The following is a 26,097-nucleotide window of genomic DNA, read 5'->3' as shown; positions in this document are numbered from 1 at the left end:
TCCTGACGGAGTCACGTGAAAGCAGTCCAGAAACTTCTAAGATCACACTCTTCTATGCGCTGCACCGGGGGGCGGTTCCTTTTCCCCTGGTGCATTCAAATCCTTTCTCATTGGTCCGTTGTTGTCATGACAGCAGATTGAGTGCATCTTTGCTGTCCAATCAGAACCCGCCCTCTACACCTCCGGGGGTCTCCCCTTGGTAGCAGAGCAAATGGTTCTGTCGTGCAAATGTGAAACTCTGCCATCAACATAGTCCAATCAACATTGTATTGTCTCAGCCTAGACTAAAACCCCAGGGGACAAGAGACAGAAGACCACCTTTTGTTTCATAGCAGGAAGCCCCTTTCCATATGTTAAAAAGAGGGGGAAAATGGGGACAGATGTATGCATAATTTTCTAACCTGGCTCCTTCAGACATTTTAACTTTTTAAAAACTCAACAGTACCGATACGCGACTGCTAAGTTTCTGGGTACAACAATGTCCTCCATTCTGAAATGGGATGACAACCGGCACTACTATCATAAGAAAGCCCATCAGAGACTAATTATTCTGCAGCAATTTTACAGAGCTGCCATAGAAAGTGTGCAGACTTTTTCCATACCTGTGTGGTTCGGCAGCTGCACAAAACTGCATGCACAGCTTCAGGAATCGTTAATTGTGAAATCACTTCTATTTTAGAAATGTACGTAACCCACAGTCAGAGCACAGGACTGAAAATGGTTGAAGACCCCACACACCCTGCTAGCCCCTTGCTGGTGACTCTCCCATCAGGGTCACAACTAAAATCCATTAAATCCAAACATTACCGCTCTATCAACAGCACCTACTGCAGGACCATCCAGCTACTCTCCTCAACTCTACACCAGCACCTTATGGAAACAATGCACTGAACCCCTCAGACTGCACTATCAATTAAGTATTGAATATTAAATCTATACAGACACAGATGTTGTTCTAGATGTATGTTCTCATAACATAATATGGATGTGTATATATGTAAATCACATAATAAGGCAGACGACATGCTGCTGACGAGGAGCACGTTTCTTAATATCGTTTGGCAGGTATTTACATAATAAAATGAACTTCATATGAAATCTTACTTTTCAACAAGTCAGGAAGCCCCACTTAAGCAGGGCATCAAAAAATTGAGTATAACTCTTACTGATCCTCTCCACGGAAATCTTTAGTAAAAGGCGAAAGATTTATACGATCTGAAGAGAAGTCAGAGTAATCTAACTTCATCATGAAGAAGACGCCGGTCAGTTGATTTGGGACACGTGCCTCACCAGTGGTGTGAATAACACCAGAGTAGCCTAATACAGTAGTATGCATTAATAGACAGAGTCGTTGTGGACATACACTGCTGCGTTCATGAACGTAGGCTACTTGTACTTTGTAAGTGGTTTAACTGTGGTAACTGAAACGAAACTTTTATCCTGTCTTCACGTTATTGCGCAAGGCATGATGGGAGTGAATGACGCCATTTACGTTTGAGTTTCATTTGTGACTGCAATGTAGACTAAAAAAAAACGCTCAGCCCTCACCGGAAAAGGGCTTCAAATGGACTTCACTGATCTCCGTCAGAAACAACGGCGTCACATTGCCCACTTCTTATAGTATACTGTCTATGGGTGTAACGCCATATTCTGTAACCTGTCTGATTCTGTGACCTTTTTTTGTTTTTGTTACCTTTTGTTACCGCTGACATATTTCAGCTGTATCGTTTATCAATCAGTTTTAATAGATAGTGGCAAAAATGGGGCAGGGTCACACTTTTGATGACCATACTGTATATATTCAGATATTAGATACAGAAAGAGTCACATTCAGCCTGTGGGGCCCTAACTTAGCACTGACTTAGCTTAGCATGAAGACTGAGAGGGAAACAGCTAGCGTGGCTCTGTAGACCAAAGTTACCAAATCCGCCTACTATAGCCTACCCCTGAAACTCACAAATGAATGTGTTGTATCTCTTTTGTTGACAAAAACAAAGTGTAAAAACAACAATTCGCCATTTTACACCGTTTATGTGCCAGACTATTTCTTGGCTGAGAGCGGATTTTGTTTGGACCATATGTGTTTGGACAGAGCCAGGCTAGCTGTTTCCCCTTGCTTCCAGCTTTTGTGCTAAGCTAAGCTAACCAGCTGATGGCTGTAGTTTATATTCACCACACTCTGAACTGTTCACAGCCAATCTGTGTGTGACAAACTTAACATCAGGTCAACATCAACACGTCCTCTCTAAAATTATGAATAATTTCAAATCACTGAAACAATTGTGTGTGTGTTGTCCATGTTGTATGTGTTTTTTGTATGTCTTTGTGGGTGTTTTCTGTCCATGTGCTGTTTGTGTGTGTTGTATGTGTTTGTGTGTGGGGTGTTGTCCGTCCGTGTGTTGTTTGTGTGTGTTGTTTGTGTGTGTTTTATGTTAGGGTGCTGTCTGTGTGTTGTTTGTGTGTGCTGTCCGTGTGTGTATTGAATGTGTTTTTGTGTTGTGTGTGTGTGTGTGTTTGTTGTCTGTCAGTGTGTTGTTTGTGTGCGTTATGTGTGTGGGTGTTGACCGTGTCACAAATGATAAAAACAACAACACCATGATGTCCCCTGAGATCAAAGTTTCGGGGCCGGGTCCGTGCTGCTGCAGCAGCCAGCAACGCCCCCCCCCCCCAGTCAACGGCCCTTCATGAATGAACCTACATTCTACACAGAAGATGGCATGAACAAATCAAAATTCACAAGAAACCCACTCAAATGTACGAGAAACTGCAATCAAACAGGATCTGTTTGATCAGTGAACGGAGGCCAGAGCATGAACCAACAGACTGTTATATCAGAACAATATCTAACTAGTCTACATAGACTGATGAAGAACTGAAACAATGATGTCTTATGACTGTTTGCATTACACTGTGAATGTTTGCATTTGTTTAATGCATATGCTTTTTATAATGCTTTTAATGCCTTTCTGCTGCATGCAATTTTATACTTGAATCTTTTAAATATATTGTGTGTGTATATTGTGTAAATTTTTATATTGTGGGAAACGTTGCAACTTAAGAATTTCATAGCATGGTGTAAAATCTCTGCATATGACAAATAAATATCTTGAATCTTATGTCTTTCTGCTTCAACTCCTCTCAGTTTTCATTTTCACGAAAGTCACGTCCTTCAGCAAGTTTCCTGCAGCATTAAAGTGTGTGGTGCATTAATGTTGTTGGTGTGTGTTGTGTGTGGGTGTTGAAGTGCCTGTTGTTTGTTTGTGTGTGTGTCTCTGTGTGTCTGCGTTTTACATGTGTCTGTTTGTCCGCTTTTTTTTTTTTAACCTAAAATAAAAAGGTGTGCCCAACACATGTACAAAAAAAATGTAGTCAACAGCTTCTTGCTCTCTTTGTGCTAAGCTAAGCTAACCAGCTGCTAGCTGTAGCTTAGTGGTATCTTCTCATCTAACGCTCAGTAGGAAAGTGAATAAGTCTATTTCCCAAAATGTGGAACTATCATTTTAACAAAAGGCCATAGGTTCCCCTTTTAAAAAAACAATCATTGTTGATTTCCAGCTGTGTGTTGTGTGTGTCCTGTTAGCTAAATTAATTATTGTTTGATTTAAGTCAATTATCCCCCACAATTTATGTTATTAGATATTAGCTAATACTGTATGTCTTGATGAAATACATACATAAATACATAAATAAGGGAAACAAGCAAAACAGTGGAATAATACTCAAAAAGAATGAAAGAAAAAAAGGTAAACTAATGCACAGTATTTTATTATGCAATAGTTTGTCAGTACAGAACATAAACACATTTTAAAAAGTCCTAAATAATTGAAATAAAAAAGTCTGAGAATCTGACTGATTCGACGGTCCTTTTAACTTCAATCATTATTTTCATTTTCTGAAGTCTCAGGCTGAAAAGAAATTATTTTTCATATGCAATTTGATTTGAATATGACAAATAATTTCTCTGTGGTCATATGCAAATCAAATTCTACATGATTGCTGTCACTCTCTGAATGGGGGGTTCGTTGTCTCACTTGGTAGTCGTAGCTCTAATGTGTCAACAGGTGGTGCTATTTCTTTCCATAACTTTCAGGGAAATCTTACTCTTCTAAATCTACACACTGAGAGTGTTTTCAGGTTTTTACACGTGTGGAGTTGTCCACTTGGGATCGGATCACTCAGATTGGATGTTGCTGCCAGGTTAAAAACGGGGCTCAGGACACAGTGTGAGAAGCCTAAGAACATGACTCTCGCAGTGCGTCCTTCTTCTTACACCTCCAAACATGACTACAAAGTGCTTGCACGCAAAAAAAAGTCTTACTGAGAGCCTGAAAGAAAAAAATCCTTCAAACTCTCGATCACATTTTGTCTCACTTTATGAATCACTTTATTTTTTCATCAGGTACCCGAATACACTTTTCTGGTAAAGTAGGTGATAAGATTGATAACACTCCCTTGTGTTAAAAAAAACAACAAATAATGTGTGTGCGTCGGTAAACTCTGCTGTAAGCCTGCCCACCAATAATGTTTGATCACAAGGCGTCAAAGGACTCAAATAGCGAAAGCAAACACTCACTATTACTCAGTATTTAATTGAACGGCAAACGCCCCCGTTCACAGTCTCAGGGATGGCGGTTCAGACCTCCAGTTGTTTCTCTTTGCTGCTTGTGATCTCAGTTTGCATTGTACTTTTTTTTTTATCATGGGGCCAATCATCAAGCAGCATCAGGTAAGTTGCATTTAGTTTAGAAACCCCCCCAGGGGAAAGAAGGGAACTATTATTAGATACACTTTATTCAATACGTTTCTAATCCTTAAATTGTCTCCCAAGAAATGCGTATCAGCACATTTCCAGGTATGGCTTTTTTTTCCATTTAAGTCATTTTAAAGTGTATCTTGCTAATTCTTGTATGGTGCATCTTTTGCTCTTTGTCAAATTTCCACATCAGCTGGACTACTTTCTCGACTCCGCCCCCTGTTGTGTTTACACATACAGCAAAAAAAGCTGATTCCACAAAAACGAAGCTAAAAACTGATCAGATGAGCCGTTCTACCCTTGGCGCTGTGGTTGAGACTCCCATGCCTGTCCTTTCCAAAGCCTCCTTCAAGAAGCTTCCTCAGTGGGATTTTGATGATGTTTATAACCAGGATGTTCCACCCAGACAGACAGTAAGCATGTTCTGACAAGATGGGGCAGGAATATCATTGCTGCATTAACTTTGTGTGAGTGGGTTATTTGCACAGCCACGTGTTTGTGTGTCTTTGGTGTGACCTCCATTGAAAAGTTATTACTGCAGTAATTGTATTTTTAAATTTACCTTTTTACCTTGGCATTTTGCCAATCTTCTTGCCTGCTGTTTCTTCAGCTGCAAGAAATTCTTTATTAAATCCCTGGTAACAAGTGTGAAAATCATTTTTTTTTTAATGTCATAATTTATCCTACATCCTCAGACATGTACCCAGTCTCTACGAAAATCTGAGGTGAAGAGCTTCAGGAAGGCTTTCCTCCCCAACATACGTTTGTTTCTGTACAAAGACAGTATCAACATGAGCGAGTGGAATCGGCTTTCACATTTTAACAATCCTTTTGGTTTTATGGAGTACAAGTATGACGGTAAGTGCTTCTCAAGTTTTAAATTATTACAAGAAATTCAATTACAAGAAAGTTGAAAATGGAAACCTTAAATCTCGTGCTCCCCCCAACAATGTTCACTGTGTCCGTGTGAGACCGATGTGTGCCAAGAATGCAGGCCTATATTCAATATTTGCTGTATGTGTTGCTATGAACATTTATGGCACTTATAGTGGACTTTTGGTTACTCCCTTCTGCTGGCTATTGCCAAACGTCTGCTCCTTTCAAAATGTCTTTAAAGCCACTTTGTCACGAGACACAAACAGCGGTCTCCTGGGAGAAATCCTTTGTTTCTTTGATCCCTCCCATGTGAATTTGGATTAAAAAAGTAATTAGTAGTAGTTAGATAATATTTGTGACATGTTGAAAACAAACATAATACAGGACAACTTGTTTCCCCTTAAAACGAGATAGCCGTTTAGTGGTATTGAAACGTCATTTTTAGGAGATAGGGCTTAAGGCAGAAACTGAAATTTCAGTCCAATATTCACTCTCTTTTAGCTCTGTTTTTGGTCTCCACCGACTACTAAGAAGGATGTCTGGTCCCCACAAGATAAATACTCCACTATGTTCTCCAGCTAATTCCCCACTTTGTCTCTCTGTAGTTTGCTGCTGAGCAGGTAGTGTGCAGAGAGGTTTTAGAGCTATTTTGCTAAAAACAGCTGCCTCCTGAAAGCAACACGGTGAGAGTGAACCAAAACTGTAAAGTTGGGAGCCGGAAATCTAAACTATGAGCTGACACTCACTATAAAGCTCCGTAAAGCCATGATGAGCTGCAGAATCAGTTTATAATTCTCTGTAGGTTCATAAGCGTCCGCTTTCACATCGTCATTTAATAATTGTTAGCCTACTATAAATATATTAATTAAAGCTACTTCAAGTATAACACAATTGCAACCACCTAGACATTAAAATTAGCAACATGCTTGTGAGATTTGACTGCAGAAAGTATTCTGGTTGTCTGCTGTTTTGCCTTTTAAAACACATTATTTGATTTTTTTTTTTTTCAGATGTGATGGCTTCAGTAAAGTTGATCCCCAAGCCAAAAGAGCCACTGCTCCTTCCAAAGCCAGGCGGTGATGGGTGTGTGCACTGTGCTGTGGTGGGCAATGCAGGGATCCTCAATGGCTCTAAAATGGGGAAGGAGATCGATTCTCACGATTACGTTTTTCGGTAAGAGACACGTTGATTTTGTTTGTTAGGATCCCAATGGTGGGCAACAGGGTATTCTGAGCAATTTGACATGTAATTCATGTAAGATCATAGACTGGGTAAACCACTCTGCCAGCGATTTGATTTCGCCCTGCAGCTCAATGCTCAATCTCAAATCTATTGAATCTGGCATGGTCTGGTGATAGCCAGATTCATACATCCCTGTGTCAGTTATGTATCTTCTTTACATCTGTCAGCAGCACTAAATCATTTCCCAAGTCATGGTAGGGATCCCATGATGTGTGCATGATGAGAGGCGAAACCAAAACCAGTCTGTCTAAAAGCTTCACATCTTCTACAGTTAACTCAAATATTTGCCAGGTTTTTAAAACACTGGTGATGAGCCAATATTTGAAACCGTTGGCTTTATTTGTCAGTGTACTTATTATTATAAGTGCACTGAGATGAGACATTGAGCAGTAGTTTGTTTACACACAACGAACCACTCTAAAACTTCAAAGAGTATGGGCGATCAGTCAGGGATGTCAAGTGTGGATTTCAAGATTATGGTTTCCAGCTTTGAGATTGCTTAGCTTGGGAGTTAACCATCAACCAGGATGTTTCTTTCCTAAACTGCTGTTCTAACATCAAGTGAACAAACACATATTTAATGAAAGCCAGTTCTACCCATACAGATGTTTTTTTACACATGTCAAAATACAAAGTACTGTAGCTCCCACTACTACAGTCTATTAACAGTGTTTTAAACACTTGATCAAACTGCTTAACTAATCACCAGAGCAAGACTTTAACCTCAAGCTTAAGTCAATGCAAATATGATTTACCCTCAAACCAATAGTGTACTGTAGGCTTATTTGGCAGCATTTACAACCTTGAGTCTAGGGATAGATCCTTCTCAAGCTTTTTTCAAGAAGAATGTAAGTGGACAGCATGTTTTAGTTGATTGAGGTAAATGCTACACTAGGATATTGTTTTAAACAATTTCTGAATTTGCTGCATGTTTGTGGCTGAAAACGTCCTACCAGTCTGCACTAGGATTATTTATTTTAAGCTCCACCATTAAAAGTCCTGCAGGCTTTAATATCAAACTCATAAAAACAATTAGCTGTTGGAAATTGGATCTTATTTGTAGCCATATTATTGTTATATAGTTTGACATTTTGAGGATTATGCTTTTTTCACTTTCTTGCAGGGAGATGAGGTAATTAATGCCACTTTTATGTGTGTATGCAAAGAATTAAGCTACCACCAGCAGCTGCTTACCTCAGCTCAGCACAAAGACTGGAAACAGGATCCAAAGTTTACAAAATCCAAGCATCTCTAAAGCTAACTAAATAACATTGTATATTGTTTGTTTAATATGTACAGACTTTACCTTACATGAGTGTACTCAGGAGAATATGAGGCAGTAGAGTGTTAAAGGCTGAACGGAAATCTAAACTGAGACCAAGTCATCACCAAGACCAGAGTGTATAGAGACCGAGACAAGACCAAGACTTTGAGGGGTTGAGACTGAGTCAAGACCAAGACCAGATTTGTGACAGCTTTACGGTAACACATTTCAAAGTAGCTATGAGTCAAGTTACTGCTTGCATTTGCAATTTTTAACACATAGGGCTAAATCAGACAATGCACAGGCAATTTAGCGAAATCCCTGCAGTTGTCGTGACCGGTTTTAAAATAGAATAAAATCCTGAATCCTCTTCATCCGAGATCAAGACAAGGTCGAGTAAAAATACAGTCGATTCAAAGACGAGACCTATAAAAATTGGTCTTAACACCGGTCTTGAGTATTATAACACTGCCAACAACTGTCCATAGGCCCTAGGATTCTCCAGGTGTTTTGTCACTAGGTGCACTATACTGTTAATAGCATCATCGGTGCCTCTCTGGTTTGTGTACGTGAACTGGAAGGGATCTAGCTGTGGGCCTACATCCAGCCGTAGGTGCTCACTATGAGCTTATCCATACACTTAAACACAACAGAGGTTAGAGCAATAGGTCTAGAATCATTATTTTCCTGTGGACAGGGATTCTTAGGGACAGATGTGATGATTGCCATTTCCCATTTGGTTGGATGATGAGGGAATCTAGGGACCTAATCTAGGGTGCCAATTCATCTGTACATATATTTTTAACACATAAAAGATACCTTTGGACCTGAGACTTTGTTGCCACTGCTTTGCTTTTGCTTTATTGTTTAATTTAATTTACAAAGGCCACGCTTACATTTGGATGTGTATGCAGGATGAACGGTGCAGTCACCAAAGGTTACGAGGAAGACGTAGGAAACAGAACATCGGTGTACATTCACACGGCTCACTCCATCACATCTTCGCTGTATTTCTTCAAGAAGTTTGGATTCACTACTGTCCCTCATGATGAGGTACTCAATCTTGTATGTTATTTGTAATATCAAAATGCTTCATACCCCACACATACACACTTATCTGTTATCCTCTTTGTTATTCTCTTTGACAGGGTATAAAATACGTGATGGTTCCTGAGGGGATGAGGGATTTCAATTGGCTCGAGGGTCTTCTCAAACGGGAAAGAATCGCTGATGGCCCATATAAAAACAAGAGGTGAATACCAACTCTTATCACAACTTAGAAGAGGGTAACATAAACACACAAACACAAAACACAGTGTATCTAGTGCTGGAACATATTGGACTGAAGATGTGTCGCCAGGTCACCATGTTTATGGAAACGGTATCTGATTCAATTATACATTTATTTTGAAAGTTATTTTACTTACAAGTTGCTAAATTAGTGAAAGAAGGCAATCAGGCATCAGTTAGTACATGTAACAAGTCATGTTAAACACTCACAATATACACCATACGCTCCATTGTGGCTCAGGCAGAAAGTCACCAAACTCCCTTTCAAAAAAAGGGTAATTTAATCTAGAAATCTAGAAGCAAAACTCATTGTCATAGAAAAATGTAACTTGAGGTGCTTTCCTGCTCCAATTTTGCCTCAACTTCCAGCAGAGAGAATTAACTGCATTGTACAGACAAGAACGCTAGCTTTGCGTTATTCTGTCATGTGTTTTAACCCTGTAGGCCATGGACGTACTATGCCGGGCAGTACAATGAGACCCGCTTCTATGTACTGCACCAGGATTTCCTCAGATACGTTCGAAACAGGTCAACCTTTGCTTACATTCATACTAAAATATTTGACTTTTAATGGTTTATATTTACAGTGATAACTTTATTTGTAGAAGGACTTTTTAATGTACAGTATGTTCACTTAACACTGTTCATTGCCCACAGGTTCTTACATTCTCCTAATCTGAATTCTTCATACTGGGCAATAATCAGACCATCCAATGGGGCATTCACTCTCTTCCTGGCTCTGCATACCTGCGACACTGTAAGTTATTAAACGTGTCCACATGCCGTCTATAGATACTGTTAGTGAGTTTTTTTTCCCTGGTTTCCAGTATTTATGCCAAGCTAAGATAAGCTAAGCATATGCTGGCTGTAGCTTCCAATTTTCCAAATACACATGAGAGTAGTATCGATCTCATTCAACTCTTGGCAAGAATATCAATGAGCTTATTTCTCAAAATTTCAAACCGTTCTTTTAACAAATCATTTAGTCCCTGTTCTCTGTTTTTATTGTTCTCAGGTAAATGCATATGGATTCATGACTGAGGACTACAACAAATACTCAACTTACTACTTTGAGAAAAATATTAAAACCCCTGTCATTCTCTACGCCAACCATGACTATATGCTGGAGAAAAACATGTGGAAAACACTACATGACACCAACATAATTAAGCTATATCAAAGATCCGAGTCCGAAGCAGGGACAAAAAAACCAAAGCAACACTGATACACTGAAAATGGAAGTAATGGCATCAAGAATGTAGGTCATTTTGTTTTAAATTTGTATTGTTTAAAAATCCTGCGAGACAAGACAATCCTAGATAATTCAATATTCATTTGGCCCCATTTGATATGGGGTTACCGAGAACACCTCACTGTACACAAGGTGAAGTTTATTATAAATTATGAAGGTAGAGGGGCTTTTGTATAGGACTGTATTAGTTAGTTTTAGTAATTTTTTCTCAGAAATGTCAAAATAACAATAAAAGTGCCAAATATACAGTGATAAATTGCAAGAAATTGCCAGACATTGAATAAAAAGTAGGACATCCCTTAGGGTATAAATGATCTATTATATAAATAGTAAATGCTGTAATGTTAGTAGATAATAGATTGTTTAGTGTTCACAAACAATCAAGGATGCGCGCATCAGTGGGGTATAAATCTCACTGCCATGATGTCATGATAAATTAGAGACCTTTGCATTATTTTGGGAAAAAAAACCACTAACCTTTTAGAGTTAACCTTAAATCTGTCGGCTCTAGCTAACAGTAATTCCGGGTAATATGCTAACCTAGACTACACAAAATCAGTTCTTACAGTTAGTGAAAAATGATCTGTATTTATTTTGCGGATTAAGAACACTGAAACGCCCTCACACAAGTTACGTTAGCATATATGAGATTCACGCTGTGGACAAGTTAAAAACACAAAGCCATTTCTAATTTGTAATGTCAATGTTAGCATGTAAGCTAACTGCGTACTGTTGTTGTCGTGATTACCGTAAAAATATACCATAAACCAGATATATATATTTCAATGTCTCATGTTATGATAGCTGTATCTAAAGCTAATTCCGCACAGTTGAAAGGTAGTTTTTTTTCTCTCGTTCTTTTTTATCCACCACACACTCACAAATCTTACAATAAATCCGCCCAGAAGCCCATCTATGTTGAGAAGTAAAAATGTGGGGAAAAAAACAACGCCGTTAACTTTATGTTTGACCAAATGGCACGAGTGCTGAAAAAGTTTACCTCAGAAATTACTTTATACTTCACTGCAGTTCAGAAGGAAATATTGCACTTTTTACCTCACCATCTTTGTACTTACTTACTGTGATTCAACGTGCAAATATTAGCTTTGGAAATATGCGTTGTTATAGATTTTCAGATTTTTAGGCCCAGTGAGCTTGAGAAGAGCTTGTGGCCGGATTTTGTTTGGACGAAGCCGGGCTAGCTGTTTCCCCCTGCTTCCAGTCTGCGTGCTAAGCTAAGCTAACCAGCTGCTGGTCGTAACTTTATGTTTACCGGAAAGTGGTATCTTCTAATCTAAAGCTCAAATAAGAAAGCGAATAAGCCTATTTCCCAAAATGTTTGATATTTTTTTAACAGGAGATAATAGGTTCCTTCTTTAAAAAAAAAAATATATTGTTGATTTCCAGCTGTGTGTGGTGTGTGTCCTGTAAGCTTTATTTATTATTGTTTGATATAATAACAATCACAGACAATTTCTGTCAAGATATTTGCTTTTGAAAAAATGTTGTTCTCTTGTTTAAAGGTTTCAACCACAAACAGACCCGCATCAACAGAGAAATGCATATAAAATGAAATTGCTCTGAATTGTTAGAGCATTGTCTCATCTGTTTTGGCGCTCTCACTTAAAGCCAACACACATTATATCACATCCATTGTTGTTACTATCCGAGCAGATGTCGCATACTCTACCTTTGTAGTCACTGCTTTAATAAATCCAGCAGGTGGTGCACTTTATTCAAAATAACATAAAACTAGTCGTGGTCTTAATGGATTATGATTTAATCCCCTTGGTTTAAGACATCAAGCACATTTATATCAAATTTCTATGTCATATTCAATATCTCCAGATCAAAACAGTGCAGAGACTTACCTTTTTTTTTTTGTTTAGAGGCAGATACGCTATAGCTAGACCCATCTGCCTCTGCAGATGATACAGAGAACATGTAAGCACATCATTTTCACAGAATCAAGGTAAATACGGAAGGTTGTCAATGACAGAGCCGAACACACACAGTACCATTTGTTTCTGGATTGAACACAAGTTAAGGGACGAATACAGTTATTACAAATCATCCTGAGGGGGACAATAATGTCTGTGCTGCAATCCATGCAATACTTTAAGTTGAGGTATTTCACTTAAAACCACAAATGTTGAAAATTGCTGATTTTGTTAAAAGGTCAGGAGATCATCTAAGAAGTCGCCAGGTTTCATCTTCTGGGATCCAGGAATGTCTGTACCAGATTGTGGGTTATTCTAAGAGTTGTTGATGTATTTCAGTCCGGAACCATCAAACCTACTTGTAAGTTGTAGCGTTCCCTGTTAAATATAAAGCAGGTAGCAAATGATACAACTGAATAAAAAAGTTAAAGGTGTGGACGATTCTGATTGGTTTAGCAGGAAGGTGAATGCCACCAACTGCTGATTCGATTTAGGAAGAGAGCAATGATTCAATGTCAGGTCTTCCTGAAAGAATTTACGCTGAGCTACATTTAGAAATAAGGCCACACACAGTATGGGTGTTGTTTACTGTGACATCACTAGATTATGCAATGTTACACAAGGCTATTTTAGTAGCTACAGATACTGCTAACATCAACTGCATTCCATCAAAATGAAAACATGCTTAGTGAAAAAGTTGCTGCTTCCTTCTGCTTTAGTGTGTGATGTCTCTGATGGTGCATGGGGGGGAGGGGGGGGGGGGACAAAAACCAATGGCACGTTTGAATGTAGATTACCAAATTCTTCCAAACACATTGCCCAGGATCAACCTTTTTTCCCTTAAAACGAAGCCACGACAACCGGTGACCTATTGACGAGTGTGACATTCGTTTATTAAACTGTTTAATTTGTGTACTGAAAAACTTAAAACTGTACAGCATTTTACAAGAAGAAAGCACAGACAAAGATTATTTGTGAGACAACTCTATTCACAATGACGTATAGTGTACAGTGTTTTGCTACGAATTGGGGAATTACTAAACTAAACCCATTTAATTAACAAAGTGATATGATAAAAAAAAACCTGATTATATACTGTATATCAATCAGTACTTTATTTCTGACTGTGGTCTGAGCTTTAATATTTATGGCTTAAAATGGAATGTTTAGTTTACATAAAGGTTGATATTATACAGTGGCATGACTTGTTTAGGGCGATCCCGTCTCCTTTGTTTCATTTGATCAAAGGATTATTGTCTTTCACATCTTTGGTTCTTCAAATTCCACGGGGGGTCACACCAAAGACACACAAACACGTGGCTGTGCAAGTAACCCACTCACACAAAGTTAACACATTCATGATATTCCTGCCCCATCTTGTCAGAACATGCTTACTGTCTGTCTGGGTGGAACATCCTGGTTATAAACATCATCAAAATCCCACTGAGGAAGCTTCTTGAAGGAGGCTTTGGAAAGGACAGGCATGGGAGTCTCAACCACAGCGCCAAGGGTAGAACGGCTCATCTGATCAGTTTTTAGCTTCGTTTTTGTGGAATCAGCTTTTTTTGCTGTATGTGTAAACACAACAGGGGGCGGAGTCGAGAAAGTAGTCCAGCTGATGTGGAAATTTGACAAAGAGCAAAAGATGCACCATACAAGAATTAGCAAGATACACTTTAAAATGACTTAAATGGAAAAAGCCATACCTGGAAATGTGCTGATACGCATTTCTTTGAAGACAATTTAACAGGATTAGAAATGTATTAATGAAAAAATATATATATTATAATATCTAAAAATAGATAAGTTCCCTTCTTTCCCTAGAGTCTTTCTAGACTAACTGCTACTTACCTTATTGGCCCCATGATGAAAGAAAAAGTACAAAGCAAACTGAGATCCCAAGCAGCAAAGAGAAACACCAGAGGGGAAGATATACAAAAACAACTTCACAGGATTTGTACCCAGAGTTCAAAATAAAAAAATGTTTGTCCACCAGCCAAATGGCTAATGAATGTTCAAATTTTACCAGCAATAGATTACCAAGGTTTTTTTGGCTGGTGAGTGAATCAAATCTACCAGCCACTTGCATATTTCACCAGCATTTTGCCAGTAATATGGTGCTAATTTTGGAACCCGTGTGCACCGGTTACAGAATATTGTATTTAAAAAAGTAATGCAAGAAATTAATAAATATTTGTTTATTTGATTATAACGCAAAACTAATAGAACAAAAATTACTTTATCCCTTTTACTTATGGGTAGCTATAAAATGCTGTTTTGCTTTATTCTTCATGTGCTGACAGGTGGATGCTACAAAAATATAACAACATAGTAAAACAAAGTACGTCATATGAAAACACAAATGATAGTGGTTGTTGAGTGGACTGCACAGCTTGAGTTGAATACTGCGAACAAGTTTATTGAAATATTTGGTGCACTGGAGTAGTCCTTTAGCGTTCACGTGTTAAAAGAGCGCCTTTAAAAGGGAGGATCCTAAAAACACAAAAGAGGCGTCTCAGATGGAGTAGAGTCTGAGCTGCTCCTCCATTTCTCCCTCGGACACCTCCCCAAACGTCTCCTGGTTGTCTTTCAGCAGCTGGAAGATGGCTGCCAGCTGCTCACGTTGCACCCTGGGAAGACAAATATATCAAAGAAATATTGAATGTTAAAAGAACCCCAAAAATCCTGTAGACTGTTATCTTTTGTACAAACTTAACAATACTCATCAGGTAAAATTCGTAATAAAAAAACGCACCTGTAACGTAAATATATGTGAATAAAGCTGAAAAAAAAACAACCCACAAATCAGAGCTCCTCCCAGCGTCCGTTAGGGTAAATGAGCTCCTGTAATGGAAAGCTATTCCAATTATAAAAAAAGACAGGTATGTTTAAAAATGTCAAAAGATAAACTAAGAAGGTACATATCCAATATACAAGGATGAACCAAATAAGTAAATATAATACAATAGAGAATTTAAAGAAATAGTTTCACATTTTGGGATACAGGCTTTATCGCTTTCTGGCAGAGAGTCAGATGAAAAGCTACTGAGCTACTACCAGCAGCCATTTAGCCACTTAGCTCTGCATAAAGACTGGAAATAGCTACCCTGGCTCTGTCCAACAGTTACAACATATTTCCAGTCTTCCAGCACCTCCAAAACTCACTAAGTAACACACCAAGAACACTGGTCCCATTCAACTCTGAAGAAAGACTGAAAAAAATGGAATAATTTCTTGCAAAAACTAACAAACAAACAGTACGCCCATTTTTCTCCTTTTTGACAAAGACATTTTACGTTGGCAACTTCTCCACAAACAGTAGCCTACCCCCCCCCCCTTTTTGTCTTTAAATTTTCTTTGTATGGTTTATATTTTTGCATCAAATACATCTTGGTTTTATAAAACTAATATATGTTTATTTATCTATATTTATTTCTGTTTTTTGTGCTCCTGCAACAACTGAATAGCCCTTTTGGGGATCAATAAGTGCTTATCTAACCTATCTAACCTTACTTGACAAGTAAAAGTGAATCATTCACACCTGTGGTGAAAAACAAAAACACATCATACAGCAAGGAATGCTGGTAAAGATAGGCTACAACACCCTCATATAACCTGATTTGAGTGAGAAGTTCTTTTCAGTATTTAAAAACTTTCATTTGTAATTATTGGCCCATTACAAGCCACATTAACAGCCGCCCCTGTGACTCAGTGGTAGAGAGGTTGCCTGCCAATCGGAAGGTTGGTGGTTCTTTTCAGTATTTAAAAACTTTCATGCCCCTGCAGTCATTGTCGAAGTGTCCTTGGGCAAGACACTGAACCCCGAGTTGCCCCCGGTGCTGCGCATCGGAGTGTGAATGTGTGTGAGTGTTTATCTGATGAGCAGGTGGCACCTTGTACGGCAGCCCCAGCCACACTGTATGAATGTGTGTGAATGGTGAATGTTTCCTGTAGATGTAACAGCGCTTTGAGCAGTTGTTAAGACTGTAATATAAATACAGCACATTTACATTAAACACATTGAATACAAAGGCAAACAGGTCCTCTATCAGTGCTGCTATTGGAATACTCTGACATGAACATTCCCCGAGTTGTCTGTCCTCCTGAAATCCCATATTACAAGACGTGTTTCTCTTATCAAAGCACAAATGTCCGATTTTACCCTCAACCTCTCTATTCCAGTGTGACTGAATAGTTTTGGAAGCGACTGCCGTCCCAGTCCCAGTGTTGCGTTACACTGAGTCCTCCTTGTGGCAGAACAGAGGAGAGTCCTGAGAGGATTAACTAACACTCCTCTGTCAGAGGTGACAACTGGACACACAATCAACACCTGCTGTGACACCGGAGAATCACACGCAGAATAATGTAGAATAAAGGGGCGGTGGGAGGTGGGGAGGTGGGATGTGTCAGCCGCTTCATGGCCACTTGAGGAAAAAGAACTGATGAGGCCATCAACAAAAAAATCACTGCAAACAGAGAATGCAAATAAGCCTGAAAATTTGGCATTATAGTTTTTCACACAATGGCCAGAAAGTGACTCCCCTGCGATAAACGGGTGAGAATAACTCATACTTTACCACATATTTGCTCCTTTTTCAGGCTTACAGACAGTTAAAGTCTGTGTTGGAGTGTATCCTGCAATGATAAGAGCAGGGAATGCAGATACATTATGTCTGTGAGCGCTCCTCTGTTTTCTATTTTTTTTCCCAGCAGCCACCAAACGCGTCGTGTGGTTTCTTTAAATCTTTAAGTCTCATGTCATTCATCCTTCAGCTAATGCCTGGCAGAGACTCAATCTCGCCTTACTCAGTCTAGCCTAAAAAGGAGGGCTGATAAAGCACCTAAATGTGGCGTGAACCACCAACAACACACAAACACGTGAAGACAGCGTAGGGGAGATTAGAGGGCTGAAGAAATCGAGTCAATACTAGACTGAGGGAAGCACTGCTACGTGGAAACCAGGGAACTTTATGTAAATGTTGAACGAAAACATTATCTATTAGGCTTTCAGTAAAACTTTGGCAAATGTATTTTTCCTCGGCATTTTTGTTCTGTTTTGGAGTGTTTTTGGAAAACAGAGTAAAGGTGTCTAATTATGTTAATTTACTCATTTGTATGAGACATATTTGGGTACTTTTTCATATGGCACCCTTTTCATGACTTTATTAACGGTAATACATTATTCAAAAATGCTTTTTAGATCAGTCATAAGCTAGTAATAAGAACAACTTTTGGGTTGCCAGGTTGTCTTTAGTTTATTAATTCATCAGGAAGACCTCTTAGCTATTAGAAGGGTCAAGGGATTTTACCAAATTAATTGTTCTTATTAACAGCTTACAAACACTTTGGACAATAAAAGTTGAATCTAATCAAACTGGTTCTAATTTATGAAGAGTGCCTTGTCAGAAAACGGCCCCCATATTTGTAGTTTTCACTGACCTCTGCTCCTCCTCCAGCTCCTCTGCCGACATCATCATTTGCAAGTGGTGGGATCGTGCCTTTCCAGGGACGTACTTCAAGGAATCGTTTGCATTTGGTTCCTCTGTATCTGATGAAAAAGAATAAACTTTGATAAGAAATCTGCACTGACCCTTTATTTTGACAAAACAAAACAAAAGTGGTATATATTTCAAAAGGACTCACCGTTGATCCCCGGGCTCTCTGTGGCTCCTTCACTCTGGGGGTATGAGAAAGCACACTTTAGGAGCTCCTTATCAGAGAGCCCAATGAATGACCTACGGCTCGCCCCCGACGAGGCCCTGGAGGACGAGTCTACCTCTAAGCTCATATGCCTACATCCAGGCCTGGGGACGCACAGGCTGGATGTGGAGGAGTGCTCAACTGGTGTTGCCAGTTCTTCAGTGTGAGGGTGGGGATGTGCCTCCTCCTGTCAGAGAATTAAGGGATCAGGTGAGGGGCATCAAATGAGAATTTTCCCCGTACATCTTAAGCAATTAATATATTTATTTAAGTCTGAAATATGTGTACGTCCTTGTAGGCCGGCCCAGATTTGAAACTGCTATACAGATATTTAACGCCAAACAAATCACTCCTCGTGTTACCTGTGTTCCTCCTTTCTTCTGGATGCTGATTTGGCCTACAATTGGCGCAGGTGTCAGGTTATCGTTTCATACTTTGCTCCCTTGGGTGCTGATTTGACATCTTTCTCCCTGTCCTGCTTTGACCGCTCTACATCCAGATATCCTCATCAGGCATTTTAAATGCTAAAAACAGACCGGGAAGGGTCCTGACAGATACCAGAGAGGTGTTGGAGTAAAGTCATGTTGCTTCTTTCCATTTATTGATACCAATATAGGCTAAAAGACACAACAAAACACAGTTACGGACAGTTCCTGTTGTTGTAGTCCTCCTACTTGTTTCCCTCTCTTCCCCCAGTGCCCTTTATTTTTGTGCACAGCAACACACAGATGGGTGGGATGTTGTCTGCTAAGAAATGTCTGCAGAGGTGGAAATCAACCACATTTAGCCACATGAATATTGTGCTGTGTACTGGGTTTTTACATTTTATGCTATTTCTTACTTCTACTCCACCAAATGTTACAGGGATATGCTGTAATTTGTAGCCTAGTTTAATACATTGATTTGACCTAAACATGGCTGCAGCTAATTATTATCTTTATTAAAAAATCTGATTATTATCTTGATTAACTGACTAATCTTTGGATTACAAAATTATAGCATATCCTAGTGACATCTTCAAATGTCTTCTTTCTTATGATCAACACTCCAAAACCAGATGATTAATGAACAGTAAGAAAAAAATTTGAAACAAAATACAAACAACACTTTAACTATTATCCAAATTCTAGCTGATTAATTTCCTGTCCATGGACTTATCAATTAATCAACTAAACACAGAAGCGTCAGACATTCAAAACCTATGATTATAAAGTAGAATGCATAAACTACTGCAGTCTGTAAAACGAGCAGCTTCATCTGGACCTGGTACAATGTTACATTACATTAACTCTGCTTACATATTAATGCATTAGTGTACACCAATAATGTAATAAAGCAATAGCCTACAGCACAATTATTACTTTCAATTGTTAAGTAAATCTTATTAATAACACTTCTTACTGCAGTATTTTTACTTGTAATTAAGCACTGTAATGTGGTATTGCTACTTTGACTTAAGGATCTGCTTAAATACAATATGAAGGCTACTTCTCTTGAGTATTTTAGTGTGCATATTCAAGTTTTCCATTAAATATCTTCCATCGTTTCCAGTCACTTTCTTTTGCTTGTAATACTTGATTACATCACACTGCAGCCAATACAAGTTATAGGCGAATGCAGCTTTTGTTTAGTTTCTTTTTCGTTATTGCTACTTGGGACCAGAGGATTTGAGTGCTTCCTCCACCTCTGACTGAACTTGTAAACTGCATCTGACTGGGAGGAAAACAGATTAATAGAGAATAACAATAAAATGCTAAACAAAACAAACAAGCAGAGCTTTCCCATGACAGGCCGATTAGAGACTAGCCTACTTACTGAAAGCACAGATTTCACCACATCCCAGTGATCATGCGTGCTCCCGCTGATCTCGCACCAGTCGTCCTCCTCCTCCTCCTCCTTCTTCTTCTTCTTCTTGTCCGGTAAATAGCCATTCTGCTTCGGCTGATCTAATCCCCCGGCTGCGCCGTCTCCTCTGTTTCCGAAATAACTTGCAAAGTCGACTGTAGGCGACGAGCCGCTAAAAAGCGACGTTGCGACCACAATCGCGAGAAGAGTGAAGATAACAGCTGATAATACAAAAGTTAGATCCATATTTGTGGAGCTCGGTGGAGGATGCGTTTAGGCCTGTATTGTGACTGTCTTTATCCCGCTCTCTGTTCACCTGAGGCGGCTGCATTCACACACAGTTGGCCATCCCCGCAGCTTGTAATAAGCCTCACCAAACATCAACGTTAACCAGCAGCCTGACGGGATATGGTCGCCTACAAGCTCCTCTACGACCAGGACGTCACATCCTCCGGCCCCGCCCCCCGCCTCCCGGCGCTTATAACCCCACACCGCCGGGCGAATCAGGTGGGCTGGCACGGAACGTTGCAACGTGCTCAGCTCTCTACTTTTGCCTTTAATCCCTTCTGAGGTGAGTGCACCGTACAGAACGGGAGACTGTAATGGTTTGTGACACTTCCCGTGTACTGGGTGCAGCTTATTAAAGTCAAGCAGGGTTTGCAACAGTCGGTGCAGGAGTGAGGTGTTCTCACCGAGGACGCACCTTCCAGTCAGTCTGCACCAGCACACACACACCGAGAGCCACAAAGCTGTCTACAGCTTTGTCCAATTATGTCAAGAGTAATATAGTTAACATTAATGTGGTATTTGCACATTCTTTGGTCAACATTTTACACACCAGTTGTTTCAAAAGCTGTACAGCTCTCTTCTTTTTAAAAGCATTGTATTTTTATAGGCTATATTTTTTTTTTATTGTAGCCTACTTTTTTTATGACTGTTGTAGTAGCCTACTTATGATTCTTATTTTTATTGCTGTGCAGCAAATAAGAATATTAACTGTATACCATGAAAATACTATATACAATGTATTTTTTAGCCCGACCTTGTCTTCTTTTCAGCTCTGACCAACATGGGATCATGACTTTTCATATATACAGTGCACGCCAACTTTCTTAAAGGTCCCATGACATGGTGCTCTTCGGATGCTTTTATATAGACCTTAGTGGTCCCCTAATACCGTATCTGAAGTCTCTTTCCCAAAATTCAGCCTTGGTGCAGAATTACAGCCACTAGAGCCAGTCCCACAATGAGCTTTCCTACCATTGTTGAGTCCACTTTGCTTGTTTGAAAGCCATGATGTTGCGCTCTTATGGGTGGGCCAAATTCTCTGGGCGGGCAGAAAAAGGGGAGGTTACCTTTCCCCTTATGACCTCATAAGCAACAAGATTCCAGATCAGCCCATCTGAGCTTCCATTTTCAAAAAGGCAGAGCAGGATACCCAGGGCTCGGTTTATACCTAACGCCACTTCTAGTCACTGGGGGACAACAGGCAGGCTGGGGGAACGTATATAAATGTTAAAAAACCTCCTCAAGTAAAACTGTCATGCCATGGACCTTGAAGCCAAGCTATCCGTGTGTTTGCGCTGTATACAGCGGGCGTAGCCTAAACATACATGCTACTTGGCGTGTTATCTTGCAGCCTCGCTCTAACAAGCTCCACTGATGATTTTTGAATGCAACACTTCCATCTGCTGAGGAAGATATGTGGTGATTGAAAGCTCCAGGACTACTAAATGGATCTTGCCGTCTGATTGTCCATTCAACAAACTGAGGAAATGACTTGTGTAGCAGTCGTACATGATGTCAGACTTCACTCTTACATAGAACAAAAACCGCCTTGTTTTAAACACAGCTCGTTGGCCAATGTGACAGTCTAGTTTATATCACAATACAAAAAACACATTTATACTTATTACTGGCTAGATTAGGCAATAGCACCAAGACCCCAGATTCAATATGGAATGTGGAAATTCCCACTTAAAAAAAAATCAACATTGACAGGCCAAATCACCTGACCATGAGGCTCTACGTTTTGATTGCACCATGATTTTTCCACAAATGTATTACTTTGTGAGCAATTTCTAAATCCAAAATATAACACTTTCAGACTTAACAAAGCTATAAACGTTTACCAAACATCAGCCACAAGGGGCTGTTGACGATACATGCTATAATGTAGCATAATGGCACATTTAGAAAAATAAGTCATGTCAGTATTACTGCACGTTTTTTCTGTTACACATCACGTAAAAGCATTGTTGGAGGGAGTCCGAGAACAATTTCACTGCCACCAATTGTTGTGCATACAAAAAAAACATTTGAAACTTGACTTGAACAACAAAGATGTTTATTAACATTCATCTAAAGCAATTACAAGACATTTGAGACGTTCACAGATGAATGAAATACAAAAAAAAAAAAAAAAGATCATTCATTAGGCAGCCTGGACTGCCCTTTAAACCCTTCACTACGAGTCACACTGGACCCAATTTCAAAAAAGCAAGCTAAACCAGTTTTCAAAAGTGGATAAACCACAGAGGGGGGGGACAAAGAAGAGGGAGAATACAGAGAAAAAGAAAGGAGGAAATAATCTGTACAGCACATGGAGGGTAGGAGAGGTCACAAGACAGGAGAGGATGGATGATCTGCCACACCTGTGAGCTTACAAACCAGCAAACGGCAGCGGAGGGTCGAGCCCCGGAACAGCGCCGGGCACTCAGCACCGCAACACGCCACACCATGTCACCACCGCACTGCACCGCATCTTAACAGCTAACCAGCATTATTCAACTGCTACACAACTGCGCCTAGTGCACAAAAGATACACAAGAAAGAGGGTTAGAGTCATAGGAAAGCAACTTTAACCAGACAGAAAATAGAGATTTGACAGAAAAGAAAATGTATCCTGCTGGATTAGCAAATTACAAATGAAGTGGCATAGCAATATTGTTTTTTTTTTGTTTTTGTTTTTTTAATGTCACTAAACAGAGAAAAAAAAAGAGTGGTATAACATAGCTTTCAAGGCTTTGAACATCCAACATGACACCCTGCAAATAAAACTCACATCCATCTAGAAAGTGTTAAACAAGGGATTTTATTAAAATAAATCTATGGTAATTTAAAGAAAAAAATAAGTACACGTGTAATCAAAATACAAAAAAACCCAATTTAATTGAGGAAAAAAAAAATCTTAAATTCTTTTCAAAAAGCTTAACTTTACAAACAATGATCACATCAAAGTCACAGAATTTGTTTAAACTTAAGTCAAATTTAAAACATTTTAGACCAAACTCCAATAACCTTTCAGTCTGCATTCAGTGGTAATAGTGGAGTCCACTTGCTCAATGTGAGACTCTTCCTTATGTCCTCAGCAAAGGCTCAATCACGTGAGATCTGGAAAGAAAGACAGATCAGAATTAAGAAGAGCAAACCAAAATGACGTAACTCCTGCAACTGACCTGGATATTTAAATACAGTACTGGTCTGATCTTCTTTCCCCTGAAACTAAGATTTATCAAACTGCATTTTTTTTTTCTTTGTATCCGTTTTCATGTATTATACCTAACATTCCTAGTAATCTTCACATTTCACCCCCCTCCCCCCAAAAACTAGCTCTAACAAGACTCTTACACTCGGGCGAATGTGAAAAACAAACCTCGGTTCCCTTTGTGAGAGGCGGAGGAAACCACAGGTACCGGTGGGAACAGTGCTCAGTGCATCTGCCTTTGAATCCCGTGAACGTACCTCACCACACCACCTCATACACCAACTGACAGCCCGAACCACCGCCATGACGACCTGCTCCATAGCAACCACCGTTGCCTTGGTGACCTGCTTCTTAGCAACTGCCATCGCTCTCAGCAACAGGCAGGTCACATGGGCGGGTCACACACTAACTGCTCTCACACTGCCACACCCCCATCTCCTCCTCCTCCTCCTCTCTTTGCAAACAGGACTCAGCAGCTTGGAGGAAAGAATTCCACATTTAGGTGAACGTTTTGAGTGAAGAACCTTCCCATACATTCCCATTTTAAAATATATTTTAGGTCACATTAACCCAAATCTCATGTCTGTGTGTGCTTTGGATTTGCTGAACGTACACGCAAAGTAAAGGACACACAGAACTAGGACTGTTGAGTACATCAGTCCCAATCTTATTTTAATTAAAACATACAGGATTCTGCAGACTTTGTTGCTTGTGTGCAAATGACTGTTACATAGCACCAAGCCTGCAGAATAATAACCCAAGTGATGACAGGTAGCCATCTCAGATATATTTGAAGCAAATAATAAAATCAACCCTTTCTCATGAATACCGTCATGTTGTGTCCATGTCTGGATTAAGTCATTGCCTCGTTGTCCTCTGGAGATTTAGGCCTACTCTTGGATTTGGAGCGGGACCTGGATTTGGAACCTCTGTTGGAAGGCGGGGTTCGACTCCTTGACTTGGAGGACCGAGACCTGGAGGGAGACTTTGTCTTGCTCCGTCTGGGGGTCCTGGACTTGGATTTAGACTTGGACCTGGACCTTGACTCAGAGTGAGATCTGGAGCGGCTGTAGTGGTGGTGGCTCCTAGATCGGGAACGGCTTCTGCTCCTGGAGCGGCTGCGGCTACGTCTGCGGCGACGAGGGCTTCCTGAACGGCTGTGGTAACAGAGAGAAGCACTTTAACAGCCAGAGCAAACCAAAAGAAGAGAGAAACTGACATATGTAATCTTAAAGTATCTTAATGAACAGTATCGTAATGGATAATCAACTTTAAACGAAGAAAAAGAAAAAAGTAGCTGCAATGTAAAGCAAAAACAATAACTCTAGACACTTGATCATTCTAAATGATTAAACAAAAAAAATCTGTGGGTTAACGTTACTAGATAATGAAAAAAATCCTTATTTGCAGACATAACCTATTGTATTATATTAGCACATAAGCATAATGCAATTCAGAATAATTACATGATAACTCACATTGCACAGTTGAACTAAGAATGTTGATACAATTTAATAAAGGTTTAAGTTACAAAATAATGTATAAAAAAAACAAGCCGGACTAGTTAAAATTAAGTTGTAAGTTAGTTTCTACCCCGCGCTGGTTTGCTATTGCAAAACAAAACGAGTTCCACAGCTCCTACAACCTAATCACACCAGCATTTACCTCCTGCTTCGGCGTCCGCCGTACCCGCCACCGTATCGGCGTGGCGGAGCACCTCTCCTGCTGTACATGGAGTCCGGAGGTCGTCCGTAGCGGGCCATCTGCACCCGAAGCTCCCGACCGTCAAGCAGCGCTCCGTCCATAGCGTCCATGGCGTCCTCGGCGTCGCGCTTGTCGAGGAACCGCACAAAGGCGAACCCGCGGCTCTCTTTGGTGTACCTGTCTCGGGGGATATACACATCTCCCACACGGCCGTACTTCTCAAAAACTCGGCGCAGAGTCTCCGGCGAAGTTCGGTAAGTCAGGTTGTCCACTTTCAGGGAGGTCATACCCTCAACGTCTGGCGGCGCCCTTCCGTAGCTCATTCTTTCGTCTCCTAGCAAGACAGCCGGACTGTTAGGTCGGAATTAGTCAAGCCCTATTGTTAAGTAAACTGTTACTGTTAGTGTATAAATCTTCAATTGGCGAATTTGGTTCAAATTCCGGCTGTTGTTTTTAATTGTTTTGCACTAGTCGTCATCCCTGCCGCGCTGCTTTCACGTGAAATGGCGGCAACTAAGCTTCCTTTTCCTCTTTCTTTGCGCCTGTGTTGGCCTCCTCCGATTGGCTACTCAACTGTTCATCTTCCGCCACCTAAACCGTTACACGCTGCCCTCTATCGACAGGGAGTCGCTTAACAGCCATATTGCACAGCCCCCACCCCCGTTTTGTTTTATTGAAAAGATCATACTATATACTTGGTATGAGTTAACTGTTTTTTTGTTGGTTAGTTGATCAACACCAAGC

The 26,097-nt window shown here is 40.0% G+C and overlaps 3 protein-coding genes and 1 non-coding gene across 15 annotated transcripts; 1 reads left to right on the top strand and 3 right to left on the bottom strand.

Annotated features, from left to right (window-relative positions):
• Window positions 1–1,121: 1,121 nt before the first annotated feature.
• LOC116671840 (U5 spliceosomal RNA) lies at window positions 1,122–1,235 on the bottom strand. The gene has a single exon (XR_004327390.1). It is a non-coding gene; the product is annotated as a U5 spliceosomal RNA (small nuclear RNA).
• Window positions 1,236–4,564: 3,329 nt separating this feature from the next.
• On the top strand, window positions 4,565–10,907 carry LOC116671746 (alpha-N-acetylgalactosaminide alpha-2,6-sialyltransferase 1). Of its 2 annotated transcripts, none has more exons than XM_032503207.1 (9): window positions 4,565–4,726; window positions 4,947–5,166; window positions 5,449–5,611; window positions 6,640–6,802; window positions 9,050–9,188; window positions 9,284–9,387; window positions 9,870–9,953; window positions 10,083–10,182; window positions 10,441–10,907. In XM_032503207.1, the coding sequence occupies exons 1-9, from the start codon at window positions 4,626–4,628 to the stop codon at window positions 10,648–10,650; spliced, it is 1,284 nt and encodes a 427-aa protein (XP_032359098.1). In that variant the 5' UTR covers window positions 4,565–4,625; the 3' UTR covers window positions 10,651–10,907. The 2 variants fall into 2 exon arrangements, with proteins under 2 accessions (XP_032359098.1, XP_032359099.1); XM_032503208.1 differs by having other exon boundaries at window positions 4,610–4,726; window positions 4,994–5,166.
• A 3,949-nt stretch (window positions 10,908–14,856) lies between these two features.
• mxra7 (matrix-remodelling associated 7) lies at window positions 14,857–20,618 on the bottom strand. Of its 4 annotated transcripts, none has more exons than XM_032503232.1 (5): window positions 20,133–20,617; window positions 18,261–18,504; window positions 18,057–18,165; window positions 17,195–17,252; window positions 14,857–15,247 (listed from the first exon to the last, which is right to left on the bottom strand). In XM_032503232.1, the coding sequence occupies exons 1-4, from the start codon at window positions 20,406–20,408 to the stop codon at window positions 17,219–17,221; spliced, it is 663 nt and encodes a 220-aa protein (XP_032359123.1). In that variant the 5' UTR covers window positions 20,409–20,617; the 3' UTR covers window positions 14,857–15,247; window positions 17,195–17,218. The 4 variants fall into 4 exon arrangements, with proteins under 4 accessions (XP_032359123.1, XP_032359121.1, XP_032359124.1 ...); XM_032503233.1 differs by lacking the exon at window positions 17,195–17,252 and having other exon boundaries at window positions 15,015–15,247; window positions 18,261–18,294; window positions 18,394–18,504; XM_032503230.1 differs by lacking the exon at window positions 17,195–17,252.
• A 1,869-nt stretch (window positions 20,619–22,487) lies between these two features.
• Window positions 22,488–25,921, bottom strand: srsf2a (serine and arginine rich splicing factor 2a). Of its 8 annotated transcripts, none has more exons than XR_004327347.1 (4): window positions 25,315–25,921; window positions 23,818–24,806; window positions 23,463–23,555; window positions 22,488–22,969 (listed from the first exon to the last, which is right to left on the bottom strand). XR_004327347.1 is itself a non-coding variant. In XM_032503237.1 (3 exons), the coding sequence occupies exons 1-2, from the start codon at window positions 25,674–25,676 to the stop codon at window positions 24,503–24,505; spliced, it is 666 nt and encodes a 221-aa protein (XP_032359128.1). In that variant the 5' UTR covers window positions 25,677–25,921; the 3' UTR covers window positions 22,488–24,125; window positions 24,479–24,502. The 8 variants fall into 8 exon arrangements, 2 of the variants coding, with proteins under 2 accessions (XP_032359128.1, XP_032359127.1); XR_004327349.1 differs by having other exon boundaries at window positions 23,907–24,806; XR_004327351.1 differs by having other exon boundaries at window positions 22,488–23,555; window positions 23,907–24,125; window positions 24,479–24,806.
• Between the last annotated feature and the right edge of the window lie 176 nt (window positions 25,922–26,097).

Source organism: Etheostoma spectabile, chromosome 21, assembly GCF_008692095.1.
Source record: "Etheostoma spectabile isolate EspeVRDwgs_2016 chromosome 21, UIUC_Espe_1.0, whole genome shotgun sequence".
NCBI lineage: Eukaryota > Metazoa > Chordata > Actinopteri > Perciformes > Percidae > Etheostoma > Etheostoma spectabile.
The sequence above is the reverse complement of the archived record's forward strand: the minus strand, read 5'-3'. Positions and strand labels throughout refer to the sequence as shown.

Excerpts from the sequence above, each read along its gene's own strand:
- LOC116671746 (XM_032503207.1), top strand. The coding sequence starts at position 4,626 with ATGGCGGTTCAGACCTCCAGTTGTTTCTCTTTGCTGCTTGTGATCTCA. Across the intron at positions 5,167-5,448 it reads ATGTTCCACCCAGACAGACA|ACATGTACCCAGTCTCTACG; the intron begins GTAAGCATGTTC and ends CTACATCCTCAG. Across the intron at positions 5,612-6,639 it reads TATGGAGTACAAGTATGACG|ATGTGATGGCTTCAGTAAAG; the intron begins GTAAGTGCTTCT and ends TTTTTTTTTCAG.
- mxra7 (XM_032503230.1), bottom strand. The coding sequence starts at position 20,408 with ATGGATCTAACTTTTGTATTATCAGCTGTTATCTTCACTCTTCTCGCG. Across the intron at positions 18,505-20,132 it reads TGGTGAAATCTGTGCTTTCA|GAGGAGGCACATCCCCACCC; the intron begins GTAAGTAGGCTA and ends ATTCTCTGACAG. Across the intron at positions 18,166-18,260 it reads AGAGAGCCCGGGGATCAACG|ATACAGAGGAACCAAATGCA; the intron begins GTGAGTCCTTTT and ends CTTTTTCATCAG.
- srsf2a (XM_032503236.1), bottom strand. The coding sequence starts at position 25,676 with ATGAGCTACGGAAGGGCGCCGCCAGACGTTGAGGGTATGACCTCCCTG. Across the intron at positions 24,807-25,314 it reads GGCGGACGCCGAAGCAGGAG|CCGTTCAGGAAGCCCTCGTC; the intron begins GTAAATGCTGGT and ends CTGTTACCACAG.